The 15,736-nt window shown below is 41.3% G+C and overlaps 1 protein-coding gene across 4 annotated transcripts in view; it reads right to left on the bottom strand.

The window, feature by feature from the left end:
* The window catches only part of HCRTR2 (hypocretin receptor 2), a 33,743-nt gene extending 30,704 nt beyond the window's left edge, over positions 1 to 3,039 (bottom strand). For 3 of the 4 annotated variants that reach the window (XM_038133961.1, XM_038133963.1, XM_038133964.1), the window contains exon 1: positions 2,520 to 2,900. In XM_038133961.1, the coding sequence (XP_037989889.1) occupies positions 2,520 to 2,748 (229 nt within the window). In that variant the 5' untranslated portion in view covers positions 2,749 to 2,900. The other variant, XM_038133962.1, reaches the window with a different exon arrangement.
* Between the last annotated feature and the right edge of the window lie 12,697 nt (positions 3,040 to 15,736).

The raw sequence follows: 15,736 nt of genomic DNA, 5'->3' as shown, positions 1-15,736 counted from the left end.
GATGTGTTAAAAATAAAACCAAAGCATTGACTCCACATGCCATTAGCTCTGCGACACTGGGCAAATGTAAGCAAAGGAACCCAATGCTTCATTAAGGATAATACTATAAAGCGTTAAGGATGATACTGTAAAGCACTAGTAGCCACTAAAACGCTCTTTAGAAGCACTCCTGCTCTTCTTTGAGAAGGTCTATGACTAAATCCCAGATTAAGCTTGAATATGGATTTTTCAAGCAGCAGAAATCAGTTTCTCAGACATATCAACATGTGCACTGTTCTACATCAGATTTCACTGGTAGTGAAAAAGTTCCTCCAGAAAGTCTTTGTAAAGAGCATTAGATCACATCCATTTCTCTCCTCAGAATCACATGAGCCTGCAATCAGTGCAGCGCGAGCTTTCTTGAATAAAGATGAGACAGTATTCAGCTACCAAGCACCTGCAGAGACCACAAACAATTCCTCCATGAACAGAACCAGCATACGGAGCAAACAGCTTGAGGAGGATCATAGAATCAATTGGGTTGGAAAAGACCTTTAAGATCATTGAGTCCCGCTGTAAAGCTGAATGATCTATTGTAGGATTGACTGTGATTTAGAGGAGTGGACAGAAAGGTGTTCAGACATTTGCCACATGCACTACAACTTGGAGAGAGAGATTTCAGAGGACAAAAGGTGGACATTCCATCCAGTAAAAGATGGAATCTAGGTAGGTGCAGAGCCAGATGCCAGTTTCCATCCCAAGCAAAGAGTTAATGTACACAAATGCAAGGAAAAAACAGCTGCACATCTGCAGTGGAATAAACTCTATTTGTGAGTGCACAGAGAGGAAAGCTTTTCTCCTCGTGGCTTCAGAGGGGGAAAGTGTAAACAGGGTGAAAGCTCCTATAGCTGAAGATTTGACCTTGAATTTTTACAGGTGAGAGGACAGCTTGTCTACAGTATCGGTGGAGGATAATAGGTAAGCACAGGTGGTTCTCCTAAAGTAGTCTTTGCTCAAAATCGTGAAAAAGGACAGCTTTTATCCTAGTTCAAAATAAAGCCTCTCGGCCAAGGCTATTCTCTTAACACTGTCGATCAAGCCGGCTGCCGAGCAATGGACTGAGCGAACGTGCACACAGACACTTAGGGCAACGCTACAGAATTACAAAAAAAAAAACCCCACCATCATTAATCCGTTGAAATTTTTTAAAATGCCTTTAAAAATATTGCCTTTGGCCGCAATCTCATTTGCATGTCACTTCGGGAAGCCTGTAGGGTTTGCAGTGACAGCCCTGACGCGCACAATTCCTTCTGAAAAACATGAATGAGAGACCCGTATGGCGGGGCGGGGCCCAGCGCGCTCCGTTCACGGCAGTATCACAGGGATGGACACAGGGAATGCCAATGGCCTGACCGCAGCCCAGGGGGTGCGCCTGGCGGAGCCGGCTCCCGGCGGCCACCCCGCGTCCATTCATAAACGCAGAACTGCTGAGGGCAGCGCCTGCTCCGCTCCCCGGCCACCCGCAGCCCGGGAGGGGGCACGGCCGCCTTGGGGCGGGTGTGTGCACACGCGTGGCCGCCCTCCCCTGCACCAGCACAGGCGCCTGTTCCGACAGCCCGGCGAGAGCCCCCGCCGTGGGCGGCAGCGCGCTCGGGGGCGCGGAAAGGAGAGATGGGGAGCGGTGGGGGGCAGCGGGCGGGCTGCTGACGGCCAGACCCCTCTGCCGCTCCCGCTCGCCGCCCCAGCCCACCCGTGCCCTCCTTCCTTTCCCTCTCCTCAGCTCTCCGCCACACTCCAGCGCCCCCACCGCTCCCTTCGAGGCGGCCGCCGAGCAGCCGCGGGGCCCCCGCCGCCTCCTTCAAGGATGAATGGAAGCGGGAGGAGGCGGGCTCCAGGCGAGGCGCCGCCCCGCCTCGCTCCCTCAATGAGCGCCCGGGAGGGGCCGCCTCGCCCCCGCCCCACGTCCCCGCTCCGCTCCCGCCGCCGGGCACGGAGCGCGGCCGCTGCGCCGCCGGGGAAGGAGCCGCGCGTTCCGCAGCCGCGGCTGAGGGGACCCCCGGCTCCCGTCACGGGCCGGGCGCCGTCCGGTCCCCGCGCCCCGTCTCTGTCCGGGAGAATCACCCCGCGCTCGACATGCCCGGCGCCGGGCCGGGGCTGCGCGAGGGAGCAGCATCCTCCCGAGCGGGCTGCGAGGAGGAGCCGCCGCCGTGACGGGAGGGTTCAGCACCTCGGCCCGGGGGACAGGGGCGGGAGCCGGCCGGCAGCCGCGGCTTTGCGCCGCCGGGCCGCCCCGGTGCGCTCCGCCTGCCCGCTCCCCGTGCCCGGCCCCGGACGCCAGCGGCCGCCGCCGCAGCCCCTCGCCCGAGCAGGGAGACCGGGTTTTTTTATGGCCTCTTCCGCGCAGCCCGAACTTTCCCCCTCGGCTGGGGACTGTCGCCTTTCCAGCGGGGTGTGCCAAACCCATCCCACTTTCCAGCCACCCTCCGTGCAAAACCCATCTTGGGAAGGGAGAAAGGGAAGTTTTGGGGAGCTCGACTCACCCAAGACGTTCCCAACGAGAGCCACAATGAATACGACGATGTAGCCAGCGATCAGCGCCCATTCATATTCCTTGGGATGCAAATACTCCTTCCAGAGATATCGCAGGAACTCCTCATCATCGTAGTCGGAGGAAGGGGTTAAAAGAGCCTCCCGCGTTTCGTTTAGTTCCGACCCACTCGTCCAATTCCTGTACGGAGGGGAACCATCCTCTGGTTGAATCCCGGACATCCCTAGTGGTTGTTCCGGAGGCTGGAAAAAAAACAACAAGCAACAAACCCAAACCCAGACCCTCTCAGAGCATCCGAGCTTTCTCCCGCCCGTCCATCGAGGCTTGTGGTTGCCAGTGCGAAAAGCGGGGTGTGGGGAGAAAAATGACGCGGGAACTTACGGGAACCAATGCGGGAACAGGCTTGGGATCCGCGTCGGTCCCCAACCCGCCCTGACGAGCCTTTTCCCCGACCGGGCAAGGGGTGCAGCCTCCGCGGGGGAGGCTTCACCCCCTGCACCGTCGCGGAAAAGGCTAGGCGGGGTAGGTTGCATGCCTCAGGTGCCGGAGTGCACCCGCCCCCGCTGGAAAAGTCACGTCCGTTTCAGACGATGTCGATTTCTGTTCCCCAAACCATACACACGCACCCTCGCACACCCCCGCATCTCTGCATGCCTCCCCCCCCCCTTCCTCCCCCCCGCTTCAGCTCATCCCCAGCTCCTCATCTCTTCCCCAACCCTACTTCCAGCTTGCCCGTCCCTCTTCTGACTCTGCTTCTCCTCGGTTTCTCACCCTATCTTACACAAGCACTTCCCTTTAGATCTTTCTACATTAGATTCCAGATATATTCAAGATATTTGTAAGTTAAAGGCTGTGGAAGGCTGCGGTGGGAGGAAGCACAGGGTTAAAGGAGCCATTAAAAATCAGTGGCTAACGAGGCTGCCTCATTTCTGTGTTGCTTTGAAAGTTAGGCTAAAACGGGAACACTGTGGGTTTCCCAGCACTGGTGGGAAAATCCCTAAGAGAGCTGAGCAGATAAATGGGAGGTTTCATTGGATTTGAAGATTGTGAGACCTCACTGTAGCTTGAGTTTAGCATGCATTCACTGCGCTGAGGATGTTTCACGCATCCAGCTTGGGATCTCGATACAGCAACTACCCCTCAGCCATTCTGAAATGGGCTCAGCTGGCAGAAAGCAGTTCAAGAGAACCCAGAAGTTCCAGTTAAACAGCATGATAGGTTTCCTGGCTTCTGGTCATTACTTCTTGAAATATTTTCATATTTTGCCAAGTGTACAATCTCTGAAGGAGAAGGGATAAGTCTGAACTTGTCCCTCCATGACTGATAAAATCCCCTCTTATTCAGGCAATCTGTTCACTTCATATCTGAATAATTTAATGAGTCTGATAAAAGCACCATTTCTATTGGGACAGGACACAACTAGCTCAGTTAAGCATTTCAGTGCAGGTTTTGCACCTGCATAGAAATGGATGAAGTGTTATGATGCCACTCTACTTCCAACACAAGCAGAATAGAGAGGCAGATATTCATTCATTAACACTGTGCATAGAGTGCTTAGCTCTAGACAGTACTTTAGGCTACCCAATTGTTTTTTATCGGTGTGCAGCCTTCTTTACTGCCTTCAAAGTTCAATGCAGCATACCTGGAATACCTCCTCCCGTTTCTTTAGACCTACTCACTTTGCTTTAGTTCCTTCTAAAACAAAGAAAAAAATTCTTTCCTATTCCACAGGGAACTTGAGCCAACCTTTTATTCTAAATATGTTACAGAGTGAAAAATACTCAGATATACAGGTAGGATCAGCATCTGTCTTACATAAATTAGAAGGGTAGAGTTTGAAAACACCATAAACAAAGATTAGATACTCTGCAGCTAACAAAAACACCTATGGTTATATTAGTTGAGATATGAATATTGAGAAGTGATTTAAACTCTCCTGACAATGTGGGAATGCAGGATTACTCAGTACACAAAAAGAGCCCTATTTAAGGAGCTTTTCATGGTCTTTGCTAGTGGTGAAGAGATATAGAGAATGACCATTTGGTAATCAATAACAGACAATCACACTCATGCTCCAGCTTGTTTCCTCTGCTGAAATGTTTGTGATTCCACTATTTCCTTCCAAGTTGCCAAAAAAATCAAGTAATGTCTTTTTTGACTTAAAGTTTCTTCCTCTGTCACTAGCAGTTACTCCACCTGCAGTGCTGCATGCAGCTCTGAGGTCCCCAGCACAGGAAGGACATCGACCTTTTGGAGCTAGTGTAGAGGAGGGCCATCGAGGTGATCAGACGGATGAAGCACCTCTCCTATCAGGAAAGGTTAAAAGAAGGTTAAAAGATTGTTCAGGCTGGAAAAGAGATGGTTTAGGTGACTTAATTGTAGCTTCCCAGCACCTGAAGAGAAAAATGGAGAGGGACTTTTTACAAAAGTATGCAGTGATAAGACAAGGTGGGGGACGGATTTAACCTGAAAGAGAGTAGGTTTATACTAGACATCAAGTATAAGTTGTTTACTCTGAGGGTGGTGAGGAACTGAAACAGGCTGCCCAGAGAAGTTGTGGATATCCCATCCCGGGAAGTCTTCAAGGCCAGATTGGACGGAGCTTTGAGCAACCTTGTCTGCTGGAGGGTTCCTTGCCTATAGTAGAGGGGTTGGGACTGGATGATCTTCAAGGTCGCTTCCATTCCAACCCAAGCCACTCTATGATTCCTATGAATCATATGGAACAGAATTAAAAAGACATAAATATTTGGAAAAAACGTGAATTTGTGAAAAACTTGTCACAATACTCATTCTTTCTTTCAACAAGATTACAAATTTGATACATAAATACATAAATAATAGATTATGCAGAATAATTAGCTGCCTAAATTCAGTATTCCTAGAGAATAGAGAGACTTTGTTTTGATTGATACCACAGATTCTGATCCCTGATCAGTCTAGTAAAAAAATCACTGCAGTACACATGATAAAGATTAAAAATGGGTTAGCTAACAGATCCCAGAATGAAAAGGTAGTCAAAGAATCATTGCTGAGCCTATGAATTCCTACTGTCAGTTCTTGGTTCTGTTATACTCACTCCTCAGTGACCTTGAAGAAGCTGGCAGGTGACACAAAGATCAGGTGTAATCAGCTGAACACACATGCTCTTTACAAAATTAGCCTGAAAGCTTCATTTGGTCCTTGGTTGTATAAATGAGTATACCTGTGAAAACAGAGTAAGTTTTAATGTGTGAGTGAAACTTAACTTAGTGAAAATATTCACCATGTACAAAAACTCTGCTACGGAGGAAATGGTTTTCAAATGCAGCCATTTTTGCTATGCATTTTAAAACCAAGGTCAAATGTCTTTCTAAAAGATAAGTGCTAGATGAGATGAGAATTAATTCAGAAAAATCACATGACATGGAATGCAAGAGGTCAGACTAGACGATTATGGTTGTTCCCCTCTGGCTTTCTAATTTGTGAAAGTGTGTTAGCTAAATCAATTCCCCTTATGAATTTTGGTTCTGATTTATCTTTTACTTTAATTATACTATCTGCATCAAGCTTGGTGCAACAGTTCCTTTCATATGGAAGTTTGTACAGCAAACGTTCAAAATTATGTAATTCTTATTTTACCTGGTGGTTTGTTGGGGTTTTTTTCAGTTCAAAGCCTGCTTAACATGTGGTCTTTACAAACTTCTATAATCAAAGAATATACTGGTGACACAGCACTTAAAAGAAGCTTAAATTTAAGGGTATATCTATTAACCTTCTTATCTCAGTAGAGTACATTCTGGTACTTTATTTATCTAAAAGGTTCACATACATTGATATCTTTTCTAATCCATAACTTTCCATCACTAATCCAAAAATACTGAAATTAAATTACCAGCCCTAGAAGATATGTCTTGTGGCTTTCAGTATCACTTATTATATGATATTAGACCATGTGAATATAAATCAACCAGAATTTTATGCTTTATTGCATCTGATAGCTCGGAGGAACTGACATTCATAGAGAATAAACAAACCTTACTTCAGCATCCAAGTTTATCACTTCATCAAACACATTTCCCCTCCATAACAATAATTTTATTGCAGACCTACATTTGTCTTAATCACACAAATAGGCAGCATTTTTCTCTTCTTTCAGAGACTAGTCCTTTCATTTAAAAATCTATTTGATTCAGAGGATTAGTTCCATAGTAGTAAAATACCATATTAAATTTTGAGCCCTTTTCTCAGGCCAGAATTAATTTTGAATTTTTTCAACTTGGTTTATGGGCAGCTCAGCTGTGGAGTTTCTGTTCTGCCTTTGTTGAACATTCTAGCAGGTGATTTTTTTGTTGGGAAGCAAACCACATGAACACAAGCACTTAAGAGAAACAGACTGATGTGCTGGCAGTAGAGACAAACTGTGTGAATAGAGAAGACAATTAATGAGCAAGTAGAAACAAGGTAAGAGCAAAAAAGGAAGACTGAAAGAAGAAGCCGTGGTTAGAAATCTATACAGCCATAAATTTCATTGGGGTGATAAGAATAGTTGCCATCAGGCAGTGAGGTGAAAAGGACCGCAAAAGAAAAATTTATATTTTACTATACTTTCTTGTGAATAGAATGAATTAATCAGTTACCATTGTAAGTAAACAATGATGTTCCATCACACAATGCATTTGCAACATCATGTTTCCTTTAGATCTGTTCTTGTCTTAGCATCAATTCAGTGATGAATTGTAGGCTAAAGATTCAAAACTAATTTTAACATAGGAGAAAGTCCTCAAACCTGCTGCTAAAGTTTTTGAACTGGGGATATGAGAAGCATCCAGCAATTACCCTTGTTTAGGCAGCCTCAGATATTTTTCTCTTTGAATGTAGAAAGCAGGATCCTGTTAAGGAGGATCTTGTTTTAAGCAATTAAAAAACTTGCAAAGGCATTATTACCCCGATATAACAAGAGTATGAGCAACACTCTATTGATTTATTAGCTGACTAGCACCATTAAAATAAGTCAAAGCTAAGATAATTTGCTCTGCTTCTAGTAGTGATCAGATAAGAAAAATTAGCTGTTGGTTAGCTCATGCCATCTTCATTATTAATATCCACCAATGCAGAACATATTTGAAGTGAAAAACTCTGATTCTAGTCTCATTCACTCTACTGTAAATTAGGAGTATCTTCATTCATGTCAGTAGAGTTATGCTGCTGTAATACAAATTAGAATAATGGAATGCAAAGTTGTTCAAATTCAGACAAACTGAATACAATATGAGAATCTGATTCTCAGTGAAAACTCTGTTGTCCAGCTGGTAACAGAATTGCATAACATCATTCCTATATGTTAAAGATATAATTTCCAAGGGTGTGCAATGCAAATATATAAAAAAGTACACTGCTGTGCCATGCTTTTCTTGATCCATGTGCTTATTAAGAGCCAAGTACTAAAAGGGGTTTTAAAACTTCTTTTTATTTCTTTTACAAAAAAAAAATGTTTTAATATATGAAAATTAATGTGTACCATCTGCAGTATTCTCTCTTCCACCAAGTCTACAAATATTTAAAAGCAAACATATTTAATGATCAGGGCACAAATCCAAACACAGATAGAACAAATTACAAGGCACCTTTCCTGAAAATGTCTCTGAACTGTATATAGAAGCTGAAAAATGGATATCTGTTTACTCTTTTTTTTTTCTGTTAAGTCAAGGCATACCCAATGTTAATTTCAGTCAGCAAGTTTAAATATATAGGAAAAAATCTCTTCTTAACTTCATAAATATATGTGAGCACTGAAAGTCGTTTTTGTAGAAGATAAGAAAAATTTAGTCCATAAAACATAAAAGTTGTTAAATTAAGCAGTTTGAATGCTACATTGCTTTCAAGAGCTCAGAGAAAATATAACTTGAAATAGAACCTATTTCTTAAAATTATTTTACCTGGAATGTTCTTCTGACCCATTTGGAAATAGCAGAGGATCTGTAGTGTGATCTGAAACAAGACAGATGCTGTCATATTAACTATTTTGAGGAACAAGAAGGAAGAGGAACACAGCTTTTTGAAAATAAATATGTTGGTTATTTAAAAAGAAATAAAGACCTTTCAAATTAATTCAGCACTAAAAAAAAAAAAAAAAAGTATGATTTATTGCAATGTTTTCATGGTGATTAGAGCATTGGATCTGGCCTTAGCAACATAGACATTTTAAGCAGATGAGATAGATTAGGAATGGGAAGTGAAGAGGGACAAAGATGGCTTTAAGGGACCTATCAATTCCAGTGTTATCAAAGCTTAACAACACTGACATGTATTAGAGGCCTGTGACCTGTACTTTTCTATTTGGGTTCACTCCTGGCAGAAGACCAGAATAAAAGAACTACGTCGTGCTATTGCTTTCACCAAACTGGTTCTTACTTTGTTCTCTAACCCCTCCTGTTGCATAAGGCCAGCAAACCCTCCAATCATGGTTACACCTCTGCCAGTGGCCAGGAATAGAGGAGGAGAACATAAGGGTAAGGCAAGTTTGCAACGATACTTCCCAACTTTCTATCTTTGAGCAAGCTGCTAGTTAGCAGCTTCCTGAGGCAAGTCATTATGTCTGGCTAACAAACAGGTCTTTTATGTGTTTTTCCCAATAATTTTGCTCAATTGTTTCCTGAGCCCATCTGAACCTCTGACTTCCACTGAAACTAGAAGCAATGACTTCCACAGTTTTTTTACAGTGCTCCTCCTTTTTTACCTTTAAAAGTGTTCCTAAATAATTTTATTGTATTTGGTTGGTTGCTCATACAGTGTAAAAATGGAGTATTTCCGTTTCCAATTTTTCCATACCATTTGTGACACACTTTTCTTTGGTCAGGTCCTCCTTGAAATCATCTTCATTTCAACAGTCATTTTATTTTTGCTAATTAACTTTGCATAAGAGAAAACTTTGTTACCTTTTATATTCATGCTCTAAATAATCTCTGATCTGTTTAAATAAGGTCCAATTAACTCAAAGGTGGCTTTTTTTCTGTCACATGTTTCAATTTTCTTTGGTTTGTTCTATACACTAAGCTTCATTTAAGTACAGCCTTCTGTAACTTCACTACCAGCTGAATAATATCAAATGGCACACTTTTTGGCACATTGGCTTTCTGGTAGTAAATTAAAAACTTACCCATTTTTATTTTAAGTTTCATCAATAGAGTTCTTCTTCTTTGGATAGACTGTGTCCCTAATATCAGTTCAATTTTTTGTTAAAGTTTCCCCATTGTTAACAAACTGGCTCTGCTCTTTATGCCGTTTCTCAGTCATACTGACACTGCACTCTGTCTAACCCTATTCATGGTACTGAGAACACTTCTCAGGTCGTCTTTATTCAAAGATTTTCTATCATCTGTTGCTACTATTCTACCATGTGACCTCTTGAGTTTTCCATTTTAAAGTTGAGTTTTCCATTTTAAAGTTAAGTTTTCAGAGAATAAAAGAGAAGTATTTTGTCATGAGGAAAGCATCAAAAGCATTTGTTTTCATGTCATTGCTCACCCCTTGCTATTTTGTTTCTTAAGGTGTGATTTCTTTTTCTGTTTAGGTATGTCTCTTTTCACATGGCATTTAAAGATTTTAGTGCTGCCTTGATAGTTTATTCCATGCCTACTTTCTTTGTTCTTTCCTAGCCTAATAAAATATTTTTTTAGGTAACAGGGAAGAGCTTAATTTCCTCCTATTTTCAATGAACTATTGCAGGAACATTTTTCTCATTCATTCTATGAGCTTGTAGGTGGCTATACATTACTTTGGACTGCAACATGCAAAACTTTGCAATAATTTCCCTTATTGTTACAAGGTTTCTTGCAATAGAAAAACATGTTTTGCACATCAGAAATTGAAGACATGATGGCATTCAATTCCAAAAGAAAAAGATAGAATATCTTATACATTTTGTCATAGAATCATAGAATTGTTAAGGTTTGAAGAGACCTCCAAGGTAATCAAACCCAACCATTAAACCAGCACTGCCAAGTCCACCACAACACTATGTCCCAAGCATCACATTTACATGTTTCTTGAGCACTTCCAGGGATGGTGATTCCATCACTTCCCTGGGCAGCCTGTTCCCATGCTTCTCACCCTTTCAGTGAAGACATTTTTCCTAATATCAAATCAAAACATCCTCTGGCACAACTTGAGACCATTTCCTCTTGTCCTATCAGTTGTTACCTGGAGAAGAAACCTGCCCCCACCATTCTACAGTGTCCTTTCTGTTTTACTTATTTACTTATAAAGAGTTACTTATAAAGAGCAATAAAATCTCTCATGAACCTCCTTTTTTCTGGACCAAACAACCCCAGTTGCCTCAGCTGCTCTTCATTAGTCTTGTCCTCCAAGACCTTTCAGCCTAAGGGGCCAAAGTGTGCTGTTTTGCCATAGACTGCACTGGTTTGCTTCTTTTCTGCACTTAGCTACTGCACCTATATCCCTCATATATTTACTGGGGATATTGTTAGAGAGAAGTTGGAAACTCAACACCAAATCAGGGTGAAGAACTTGATCGTTCAGGCTGTAAGATATGCTGGGCCAAAAAAACCAAAAAAAAAACCCCAAAAAATAAATAAAAGAAGTTGCCTGTGCTACAAAATGACTAAAACTAGAACCTTTCGTGGTCTTCTGCAGCTCCTCAAATATTGGCCATTGCTTTTTCTTTTCGTCTCAAAATGTCAGTTGCATGTTTCAGTAAGTCTTACCTTGACTGGCTGTGCAATAAAGAAAATTTTTATTAACCAATGTCCTGTTGGACAGTGGCTGGCTCAGTTTTTTAGTCTGCTAAACACTGTAAGCCAACAATTCAGCTTGAAAAAATAAGAAAATAAAATGCTCCAAAATACCAAAAAGAAAAGGAAATGTTAAAATTTCTAGATACAGATCAACATTATACTGCATAAATTAGCCTCATCTGAATATCAGAAGAGCGTTTTAGTGAATTAAACCCATATTTTTTCATCTCAGTGAAGTCACCTTGCATTGTAGAAGTCAAATCTAGCTTCAGTTCTCATGCCTGAGAATAACACTACCTATTATTATGGGCAGATTTTTCTCTTCCCTTTGTCATTTGACAGTGTTTGAGCCTCAGATAATTATAGTTCTGCCTTTCCTACTGTAAAGATGTGTATATGCTTTGCAGGAAGAGCCTATTATCTATGGAGGGGTGAAGAAAGAAGTCACTTAGGCACCACCTTTGCAGCTGGTAAAGGCAATTTTGGAAGAATCAGCTCTGTGACCAAGCCTATGGAGACTTACCCACTTGTTGTGCAGCAACACATTGGGGCTGGCAGGGCCCTGAATGAGCTCAGATGTGTGACAATGCACACATCGCTGTTGATTTGGGCCATCAGATAGAAACCCATCAGCACAGGAACTTTCCTTGCTTTTCCTTGTATTTATAAGCAAGCTGCCAGCTCAGAGCCATATTATTAAAAACTATTGTAATCTCTCACAATACTGTCATATGTTGAGGCGCCAACACTGAAAAGGAGACAGACCTATTTTCCTGGGAAGTTAAAAATGTGAGGCAGTGCCTAATATGCTTTGAGTGATGAGTATGAACCAGGAGATTGTAGCAGACCTGCACCTTTAAGTTCCTTTGAGTAAGGATTTGGGGGTGAGGATGTCTCAGTCTCTGCAATTCTTCCAGTGATTGTGAAGATAAATAATCCACTTCTGTGGGGTTCAAGACTATAAACAAGACTGAGCCTGTGATACTTTTCATTCTTTCCTCTTCTAAAATGTAATTATACTGGCTGCACATTTTTCATTTACTGCTATAGAACAGCTTGCAAACAAGGCATCCTTGTCTCAGTTTCATTTCAGCTGGATCAGATTAACCAAGATATTCAACTGAAGATCTAAACATCTCATGGCAAAGCACGAGCAGAGCTTGGAAAAGTATGATTTGAAAAAGCACTATTCACTTTTTTCCTTCCAAGTTTGCTTCCTGTTTAAATGCTTAGACCTTCTCAGATGTTTTTCACTGTTTCTTTAGTGACTTTTTCTTCTAACTACTTCAAAACTTTGGGTGTGAAGACCATTTCTCGTGAAGCACAGCTGAACTCTTAGCATTTTCAACTTTATGAGGATTCTTCATGTTTATATACATCATTGTCTGTTGCTTGCAACCATCTATAGAAAACTCTGTCATATTTAACCTTATCTTCTAGTTACTCGTCTACAAACTGAGTTCAAAGAATTTCCTTTGTGTAAATGTCTGTAAAAACATAAATTTTAGGTGCTATAAGTGAAGAAGGTGAAGGAGGCAGCTTTAACAGGCAGGAGGCAACTGAAGGTGGCAACTTTAACATGTAAATTTATGAGTTACATAAATCCTGATACTTGTGCACTGAAAATATGCAGACTGAGTCCACTAAGTCCAAACTAAATGTCAGAACATGAGAAATCTGTCCCTTCCTTTAGCCATTTTGTTTCCTTTCTGTAAATTTGCTTAGTCATTCAATTTGTGTAAAATACCCCCCAAAATTTTTCTGGCTTCATTATATCTACTCACCTCTACAATTACCTAAACAGAGGTGATTTATAACCTGTGTAAATATTTATGAATTTTTTATGGGACTTATAAACTGCTCCTTCATTTTCCATTGTTCTTCTCAGAGGAAAAAGACTGAACTGGATCATGAAAGGGAGAATCTACACTGCAAAACAAGCTGCACCCTGAATTATTTGTTACTTTGTTGTTAAAGTTTACTGAAGTTCTCTAATTAATATGTATACGCAAGGAGAAAGGAAAATTAGGGGAAAAATATAAGAGTATAGTATAATTACACAGATCAGTGTTGTGCCATCAGTAATACTGTTGGAAGTACTAGTGAATCTATCACTCAAAAAGCACATTGCAGGTCTTGAAGATCTTTGTAAAAAAGTGGTGAGAATGATAAACACCATGAGAATTTCTCTACAAAATTATAATATTTTAACATAGGAAACAAATCATGAAGGTCAAAAATGAACAGCAGGATGAAAGCAAACTACGTGTTTCTGCTCTAACTCATGGCAAAAGAAGGAATCACAGAATGCAAATAGTAGTGGGAAATAAAGGATAGACCCAACAGCTTTTCTTCCGCAAGGTAAAAATACACTAAGAAATTGATTAAGGTAAAAAATTAAACTACCTTTTAGAAGGTCTCATAATCAATATATACAGCAAGAATGTTCAGGCTTGTCACTGCTAATTATAACTAAAGGTTTGGCTTAGCTTTCCTGTGTTAGAAATTAGGTGAGATTTCTGAAGTTTCCTGTGGAAATCCTATTGCCCATAAATTAACACACCATGGAATCCACTAATAATGTAATAAGATGCATCTTAAAATACGCTAAATTTCTTTTCTCCACAAATACAGCTTACTGTAAGTAAGCCAATTATACCCAGATAAACTATACATCTCCTGCTGTCACAAAATCACAGTAAACATGGATGATTACAGTTGTACTGTGTGTTTTTCAAGTTAAACTATTATCTTAAAAATTATTTAAGAAAAATATATTACATCTTGAATATAATATTGCAATATCTGTGAATAATGAAGAAAACAGCCTTTGCTTTTGGTTAAAGATGAAAAAATGTACATGTCATAATGATGCCAAAAGATTTTTGATTTTTTATATATTTTTAATATATTTGTAGCTCTGTAGACTATTATTGTATAATTATATAGTTTCTTAGCTAACTCCAATACCAAACACATTCCTGGAATCCTATTCTAATCTTGCTTCTTCCATGAACCAAGATTGTTTCAATTTCCCATCATTTAGACATAAACAATGTAGGGCTGGAAGCAAAGGGGAGACTTCAGTAGGGGCCTGAACCAAGAGGGGAATTACTTCATTAACAGTGCTTCTAATTGGGGATTCTTGTTAATTATGCTAATTTGCTAAACTTATAAAGGTGTTGAAGCCCTATATCACGTGCGTGTTTTATCATCTTAATCTTGTTTGGCTCTTAATTTTAGGGGCTATCAAGAAACAAGAACATAAAAATTTCAGTTTAGATATGCAGATTAACCCCCCCCTTCCCAAAATTTGTTCCTCTGTGGTAGGCAAAATAACCTCACAGAATTGTAGTAATAATATGTTCTTAAAGCCTGTACTTGGGTCTTACTCAGCTCTCCTTCTACAGAGAATACAAGAATATGAGAGGCTAGCATAAATTACCTGGAGACTGTCCTATATTGCTCTTCAGAAATTCAAGATATTTGCACAGGAAAATGTTTCCTCCTCTGTCGGAGTCTCCCCCAGGTCAGGGTGACCCCGAAAGGTGGAAAAGTCTCTGCTCCAACCCTTGCCTTCAAAGAAAGACTCAATAGTTTTCAGTTGTCCGGTCTCAAGGTTGTTTATTGTGTGTTATCTAAAAGATTTTCTCCCTGAGCTGCTGCGGTCTGCTCAGCAGGTCAGCCAGAGGCACACTGACTTCCCAGGGGGCCAGTGTCATCTTTTATATCATATATAATGTATCAAATGTTTATGGATTTTTCCCCAATGCCTATTATCTATATTGAATGGTGACTTTCTACTCTAAACCAATCTGTGAGTGTCAACATCACCATGAACATGGAGGCTAGGAAGGAGAAAGAAGGAGAACAGGGCACGCCCAAATCCCTCCATCTTAGAACTCCTGACCCCCAAGTACAAAATTCAGACCCCGCTGCACAAGGCCCAAAACCCCCCTGTACAGCACTCAAAAACTCTTCCCTTCACTTTGTGACTACTTCTACTACAATACCTAAACTTTTGTGACTTGTAATTCTTCATACAGAGTTGGTAATTTGCTCCACGGGCTAAGATCAAAACCCCAAGTGTCTTTGGCTGCATGCCAGGGTCTCAGAGCCCCCTGCCAGGGGCTCAGGCCATCCAGGGCACCCAGAGGGGTGTCCTGGGTTCCGACACTCCTCCTAGACCCATTGACAGAGCTTAATATTGTAGGCTGGATAGAAAGAAAACGGGTTCACACTGCTTCCTGTACATCAATCCATCTCCTAGGAAACTAGTATTTAATTCATTACCCAGAAACAGTACCCTCACTCTGCTAGACACAGCGTAGTCAGATAATATTTCTCCACTCTGTGGAAAGGAATACAGCTAAGAGGCAATATTTTTTTTAAAAAACTTACATTTATTTCTGCTAACTTCTGTTTGTATTTTTATTTTAAAGCAAACATTTTTTAAGCAGTAATAAACAAATCA

Source organism: Motacilla alba, chromosome 3, assembly GCF_015832195.1.
Source record: "Motacilla alba alba isolate MOTALB_02 chromosome 3, Motacilla_alba_V1.0_pri, whole genome shotgun sequence".
Lineage (NCBI taxonomy): Eukaryota > Metazoa > Chordata > Aves > Passeriformes > Motacillidae > Motacilla > Motacilla alba.
Note: the sequence above shows the minus strand (reverse complement) of the source record. Positions and strands in the feature narration are given on the sequence as shown.